General features: G+C 28.4%; 1 protein-coding gene across 8 annotated transcripts in view; it reads right to left on the bottom strand.

Moving 5' to 3' along the window:
• Positions 1-412: 412 nt before the first annotated feature.
• The window catches only part of LOC106464631 (serine/threonine-protein phosphatase 2A 56 kDa regulatory subunit gamma isoform-like), a 109,998-nt gene continuing 102,153 nt past the window's right edge, over positions 413-8,257 (bottom strand). For 5 of the 8 annotated variants that reach the window (XM_022392369.1, XM_022392372.1, XM_022392370.1 and 2 more), the window contains 2 exons: positions 7,346-7,363; positions 413-5,972 (listed from right to left, as the gene is read on the bottom strand). In XM_022392369.1, the coding sequence (XP_022248077.1) occupies positions 5,832-5,972; positions 7,346-7,363 (159 nt within the window). In that variant the 3' untranslated portion in view covers positions 413-5,831. The remainder of the gene's footprint in view (positions 5,973-7,345; positions 7,364-8,257) is intronic. The other 3 variants (XM_022392374.1, XM_013924786.2, XM_022392375.1) reach the window with 3 other exon arrangements.

Genomic DNA, 8,257 nt, shown 5'->3' with positions numbered 1-8,257 from the left:
TATCACCTAAGATTATCTTCAGCTTGTTGACAATAGTTTTGGAAGGTTTATTCTAACTTAGGTAAGAACTACAGTGCAAGTTTCAGACAACTCAGTTTAGAAACCTGACTTATGTATGTGAAGACTCATTGCTTAGACACCAGAGTTTGAAAAATAAGAATTGTAATAATGACAAAATAAAACATATCAAAGGAAGGTAAAAGAGAAAGAACTCAAGTTAGCAATACAATAAGAATTAGCTTATCATCTATCGTAGTTGTTTGTCTATAAACATGGCAGTGAAAAAGTTAAAAATTATGTACAAGAATATAAACAGTTATTCTCTTCTTCAAGTATAATGCAAAAATGAAGTTACAGAACATTATATGAAATTAATAATTTACTTTTAAAAAATTAAAGAAACAGACACAAGTGAAACGAACAGTGGCAAGTTTATTTTACATACTCTACCCATCCGCTTACAAGTACAGAAGCAACGAACAATTTTAAAAATAAAGATTCATGTATAATCATTTAAGCAAGTTGCTTTAGAAAATCAACACCTGAACAGCAAGTTTTCATACTCATAACCATGACTTTCAGTTAACAGAAGTTTTTTTTAATTATTGATAAGTCTGCACATTGTATAATTTTCTGCAGTGTCTTACATTAAAAAAAAACAAAATTACATGAAAGTATGTCACAAAATATGGAAGTTCATAAATGTGAAAATTCTAAGCAAAATATCCTGTAGTATACTATACACAAAAATTGAATCAATGTATATCAAGCAGTATTTGACTCAAAGGTATAAACATTTTATTTTTTAGACTATCTCATTAATAGATTAGTAATGTTTCTTGCCAACACTCAGAGGGCATTTAATAAACTAATTTTATAGTTTTAGAACAACCAACCACAGATTTAAATAGAATTCTTCAAAGAGAATGTAATTACCTAGTGAAATAAATATGTAAAAAATAAAAACATTTTTCAATATATGACAGATCATCCGCTGTTATGAACTGTACAGATAAACATAGTTGGACTGAAGATCATTCATCATAAACAAATACTCATGATAAGAATTATAAAAATGAAGATAGTCTCTTTCATTATTTCAGGTTTGTTCTGTTTCTAAAAAATTAAGGAAGGCATGTTGGACTATAAACCATTTACAGTAACTCTGAACTTCGTAAAATTAAGCAATTTTACTCTGTTTAAAACAATTTTGGCAGAGTAGACTGTATTGGCATTGAATCCTTTCTGGATTCAGCTGTTTGATAGTTTAAAAGCAGCTACCACTTCAGTCTCTGTACTGATGATGAGATGTTATTGAAACAAAGTTTGTCTTCATCATGCAAGTATCTGTTAATCTATGAGATACTAATCTCTATGACTGTAGTGGCAATTATCATGTAATCACGTGTTAAGCTTGAACCTGTAAAGAGTAGTTCTCTTTATAAGAAGCATTCTGATACAGACATACAAACAAGGTGATTACCACCACATGCTTCAACCATGTTTCCGAAAATCTCAACAAAGTTCTACTCTTTCAAAATTTCAAATCAGAAAAAACAACTTAGTGTTTTCTTACTTGATGTTATCAACATTTCAATAAACAAAGGAACAGTTTAGTGGAAGAAAACAAATTTTAAGTTTCAAGATCCTCAAACCACAAGCAGTAACTCCTTTTTCAAGGATAATGTATTAGACTGTTTTATTTCAAAGATTAATATCCATATACACATTCCCTTCCTATTTAATTACAACTGGCTAAACAAAATATAAAATTAAAATGAAGTCTGGTCCACTAAGTTTCTCTGCTTACAATTCTCAGTTGGTCCCTGCTTCACTTACATGTACAATGTAGACTTATCATTCTGATCTTTCAAGTAGCAAACACATATAAAGTTTAACCTCACCTGACTTTTGATATGTCCACAACAATCAGACTCAGCTAATTACGTTGAAAAACAAGAACAAAAATTATATCAAAATGTAAACTAACAATAAAAATATACTTCAGAAAGGAAAGAATCTATGCCATTGCTCAGAAGACTAACTTTAGTAAATTTTAAAATATTTATCTTACTTACCTAACCTTCATACAGGCAACCAACTTATCAACTAAACAGAGAAATATTTAACCTTTTTCCATCAATTTTTATTTTCATTCTTTTTTTAATGGAGAATTTTATGAGCCTAGTTTAGTCTGATCTTTTCAACATTACTTTTTAAGGTTTATAACAACTTCTAATATTTGTTCCAAGCTTATATTTCCACTCAAGTAACATTAACAACTCAAGTTTTGAGTGAACAGCAGATGACTTTCAATCCTTTGTACACATAATTAAGTGCCAATGTTCCTTTCTTCAAAGAAGCAAGCACAGTAGCACAGAGAATGAAATGATAAATTTTCCACCTCCAAATTCCACAAAGTAATAGTTTTTGGTAGAATAAATGCCTATATTATTACAACTAGAAATATATATGTCACTATAATAAAAAAAAAGTATTTCTCCAAGATAAGACTAAAAACTTTTTTTTTTCCATCTGTCTTTTAGAACTACTGGGAAAATTTTATTTCACAAAGCACGATAGAATTGATTTAATAAGAACCATTAATACAAAGAAAAAATGTAAATGCTTAAATATCATGTCCTTAAAAACAAATTTAAATGGTAGTAGGCATATTGATGAAGCAGAACACTTAGTTTCAAATGCACACAATACCTTAAATAACCAAATTTTTTAGAACAAAAGTTAAAAATCTTACAATACAGAAACATTAAACAATAACTGTTACATGTGAATTACCTCTGTACAATGATTATAATTACATTTGAAGTACATAACACTGAGGAAAATTCTCCAAAAATATCAGTTGACTAAAAGTCAAACATTCAAATGGTTTGGTTAGTCATTTAATGTGAAATTTAATCACAAAAAGAATACTCCAAATACTTTGACTGTCTTAACAGGTGAACTATATAATGGTTGAGAGGAACTTTATGCTAGGTAATTAGAGAAGATATCTTAAACCAAACTGGCCTTTACATTTGACATCCAAAAATCCATCAAACATCTTCCTGAAAGCAGATTGTTCAAATAAGTGTCAAGGAACAACTCTCTATAAATACAATTTTTTCCATTAGTAAAATTCAGTTACTGACATTTATCTTCTGCTAATTCTTGTTCCTACAGTTCTATTATTAAATATGGCTGGAACAGTTTAAAGCCAAGTTCTAACAGTTAGATTTAGTTCATTGTTGCAACAAGACAAAAGTAAAGAACCACTATTAAGCTAATTCTTACGAGATAAAAAAAATATGTATTTGATGTATATGACAAAAATCATTGAATATAACACTAGTATTTTTTCAACTTTGTACCATAACTATGTTTTCTTAAAAGGTTACTTTACTACAAAATTTCACATAATTTTCTAAATCAAGGTTTTACAGCAAGTTTCTACTGAGCTTATATTAATGCAGTAAATTGCTGTGTTTAAACTCATCCAAATAAAAAAAAGTTGACAAGATTTATTTTATCTATTAATAATTTCATTAGCAGAAGATTCTGTTTTTTTTTTGCAAACTGATTAAATAACATATATTTGTAAATTCACATTGGGAATTATGTAAATAAACTATATGTTATCATATTCTTCTAAGATGAACAGGAACTACAAAAATAAACATACTTTAAAAAAACCAACGTGTTAAAAGAATAATAATAATAAAAGAAGACATCACTGAGTAAAATTACATAATTAATAAACATATTGTATGCACAAGACATTGCGGCATATCCTCATCCTCTTTTTTTTTTTTTATCACCTTTCAATTTTACTTGTCCCAAAAGGAGGTTTGTTTAAAAAATTCTAAGTATTTAACTATGATAAATTTTCAAAAGCTTTGCTTGTTTGCTTATTCCATCGATAAAATTATATCTACCCAACAGAGGTAACACTAAAAACGAATGCCAGACTGTGTTGTACAAAGCTTACTTTGTCTAAATATGTATGGTCAGAGAAAAAAATTTCACAAGTCAAAGTTTTAGTATAATGCACCTTGCCAAATAATAGGAGTTATATTGTTAAGAACTATTAAAACCTGCTCCAGCTTTATGAAAACTTATTCTACAAGAAATTGCTTGTCATAAAACCAAATCTAAGTTTTTAAATAACTTTTATGTTTTATAATCACTGTTCTAAATGGAAACACAGAAAATTTTAAAATACTCATTTTAATTTTTCACACAAACTACAGCTAATCCAGATAAACTGACATTTTTGACAAGGCAAGCCAACAAGCTCTCCTTTCATACAATTTCCATGTTATTAAATGAAATCTTCAACTATCACATGTAAGCTAAAGAACATGTCACTGGTTGTGATACATTATTACTCCAACCTCCTATATACTTCCCATGTTATTACTAGCACCCATTATTTTACATAAATACTCGATAAAGTTTCACATTGATAAAAAAAACATCCTTCTCCTCTCCTTATCCACACATTATTAATACTTGTGGTTTCTATACTCTCAAGTACCTTTTACTAGCTCTTAGATTTTTCTTTCCTTTTCCCCTGCCAAAGTCAGTAATGTCATATGATAAACAGTAATATTGGTATAATTCAAAAACATGAAGTTCAACAGCTAAACATTGTTATGTTTTAACGTATATATAGTGTTTTTTTTTTCATTCCAACCAACTAAACTTTATATTCAAATACAACTGCATCACCATAAATGTTCATGTCGTAGTGATTTGTTACAACAAGAGTTTTCATTAAATGTTATAAATGACCATAATGTTGGCATTAGCAAAACTGTGGGGTTCATGCTTCATCTTTCTCCAGTTGAAATAAAATAATTTAGGCTGTAAAATTCTATAAAAAATGTTGAGTGATGTATTTGTACTTAACTGACTTCTAAAACACACCTACATAAATTTTGACTTTCAAACATATTCTTTCTTATCTCCATGAACAATGGCACTAAACACAGTTTCTGGATAGACTTTAGTAACATGAGACATTAAAATGTGTTCTTCTTGGATAATAGATGTCTATTTTAATACAAACAATTTAAAAAGTGGCACATAACAAATAACTTCAGGATTTTTTTTGTATTATTGTAATTTTAATACCATAAAAATCATATTTTTGAAGTAATAATTTTTGGATTACCCTATGATACAAAACCCCATAAGCTTTAGGGCTCAAGCATTGTATAGAAGTATTCAGTTACTTATTTTTGGTTTTATTGTGACTGTGGAAAACTATAAAAAAAAACAGCCTTGGTGATAAATCTAATTTAAATTTTCTTTACACATACATTGTAGTTCAGTAATGTTCTTTTCATTAATGTTTTTAATAATTTTTCAACTAATGATAATATTTGATCTGAGAACATGTATAAATTTTAACAAGGATTGTTTTTGCAAGTATGTGTTACATTAAAACAAACTTTTAGAGTTTTTTAATAGTAATGGTTTGAATGATATATTCTATTAAGTTGTAAAATTCAAAGCTTAATTATTCTCTTCTGAAAAAATCATCAAAAAATGCTTCCAGTTGATAAATTTCTGTACCTTAAAATTACACTATTTAACAAAATTTAATTCTCACATTCCACTATTTTTCTTAACTTCTGAGGTTAATATTTATCAGAAAATTGTTGTTTTAAGAATTGCTTTAGCAAAGAATGAGCAGTATCTTGTATCAAGAAAGTTTCTTGGGAATGTGAAATTAAAAGTCTTCCGCACCAGCTTTTTATGAGTGGTGCTGGATGTTTTCATTTCAGGGAGTTTTTCACATTGCTACACACCCACTTCAGAGTTCAACTAGTTTCTGACGCTGCTGGTGATAGGTACTCATCAGCTCTCTTGTGGTTGTTGAGAGCCTTCAATGTTAAACTATCATGGGGGAGTTCTGATTTCCTACGCAACAACGGTTTTTCTTTTCTAATCATTTTTTTAACCTAGAAAGAGAACAATAAAGACGATAAGCATATGCACATTATTATACAATTTGATTTATTCAGAAATGTCTCTACCTAAATTTTATTCTAACAGCTGACAGAGTACAACAGTCTTGACTACATTAAAATTTAACACACTTTATAAAATATATTCAGCCAAAATTATTACATATAAATACAACAAAGCATCAAATAATAAGCAAAACCAAATTCAAACATATTGAAAATCAGATGTTAACCTTACAAGTTATAACTCTGATAATAATTGTTCATTACACGTAAACTCAAGTAGAGAATAAGAAATACCTTATAAGTACCTTAAACTCTTTCCAGACCACAAGGGTGTCACTGATATTCAGATTTTTTTCTTTCTCACAGTGCAAGTACTTAAACAAGTTGCAGGTAATTCAGTTGATAGTTACTCAATAGTATACAGTTTCAATTTTCAAAATATCATGTAGTTTGGTTTAATATTTTAAATTTTTTAAGTTGTAAAATTTCCAAAATTTTGTAAAACAATGATTGAAAAAACATCAAAAATACTTAACTTGCATCTAAGAATACATTGTTTTTTTGTTGATGATCACAAAGTTCCTATTTATATATTAAGTCAGTTATATTTGTTTCAATAGCTTGTAGTTTATTTTACAGATTAAAGCAGTCACTACTTCCAACTATAAATCACCAAAAAGCAGAACAAAATCCGACCAATATTTCTGGTGACCAAGGTTTTGAACTTTCAAAATAACATCACCATTATCTTTGTTAGGTTAGTTATTATAACAAGTTCTTTCATTTGTGTGCACAATTTGTATGTGATAAAACTTAACAATAATATTAAATAAATAAGGATTTGAGTCATCATAATATTTTGCTATCATTTACCACACTCACTAAACCTAACTTAAGCTTACCTGATGTCTTGTTGTAGAAGAAAACCTATGTAGCTTTAAAACATATATAATCTAATGTACAAACTTTTTCAGGAATGAAAAGAATGGTAAAAGAAATTATAGAAACATTTTCAGATCCGTGGTCTGTTGTACATTTTTCATTAGAATCCTTTATTTAACCCTATAGGAGCTTTGGATAACCAACATCTCTAGAAAACACAAACTTTTCTCTGCATTGATGTAAATACATTATAATCTCTTATATCAGATCACTCTTAATCATTATCTTTACATATTTCAAAGTTCAGTTTCATTAATAACTGTTCAGGCCACATGTTATGAAATTAGAAAAGGGTAGCAATTAAGGACTATAGTAATAAAACCACTAATAGACAAGGAAAATAATTTCTTAGCAAATATAAACCTATACTTTGAGATATGCATAAAAATGATAAAAAAATTTATAAATATGTTGCTTACAGTTAAAACTCCTTGGGGCTGCACAGAAATAAAAGATAAAACATTTTCTTCATTTTGCTTTATGAATTGCATTATTATTAAATGTTACATAATGATGGAATATCAATTCTCAAATATTTTTTGCAAAAAATTGTTGAAATTCCATTATAAAAACACGTTTATTTAAATTTTGAAATTTGCTATGTACATGTACACTTGACACCTGAAAAGTGCTTTGCTTAATAGTTATGTGTGACTTAACTTGCTTTGTTAACTGAAACATCTCAGTGATATGAAACATTTAATTACATTTTCTTGCATGCATGACACATTTTAGAAACATTTTTCTACAGAAAAGAAATGAAATATGAGTATGTAATACTGTACAGAAAATTTGTGATCTGACAACCATACAGTGTCTAACACAGTGTTTCCCAAAGTCCCCAACCCTTCCAAGATACAACTTAAACTGCTAAAAATACTATCTGATGCACTCACAGTAAAGTGAGACTAAAGCTACAAACATCTGAAGCAGGCAGTGCCAAATAAAATAGCTTGCAATTGCATTTTCACTTGGTTATCACAGTGAAATTGTCATTCTAATACACTTAACTGTAATTGCTGCATTAAATAATAAATATATTTAATTACATAATGCATAAAAAAACACAGAATAATAACATGCAAAAAGCACACAATGTCCCATAACTATATCAATTTCTTTTTTTCACTTTCTAACTATGCAACAAGAACTGTTAAAAATTTAGCTAAGTTTCTCGATGTATTTTCTGTGAGAATAAAGTTTGAACTGGAAGCAAAATAGACATTTCTCTCAGATCTTTTTATTGGTTATAACTAAAACAGTATTAAACATTAGAGAGAACTACTGGCAATTTCTAAAAGAGAGGATATGACAGGTGGGCATGGCAAGAG

Source organism: Limulus polyphemus, unplaced genomic scaffold (assembly GCF_000517525.1).
Source record: "Limulus polyphemus unplaced genomic scaffold, Limulus_polyphemus-2.1.2 Scaffold1704, whole genome shotgun sequence".
Classification (NCBI taxonomy): Eukaryota; Metazoa; Arthropoda; class Merostomata; order Xiphosura; family Limulidae; genus Limulus; species Limulus polyphemus.
Note: the sequence above shows the minus strand (reverse complement) of the source record. Positions and strands in the feature narration are given on the sequence as shown.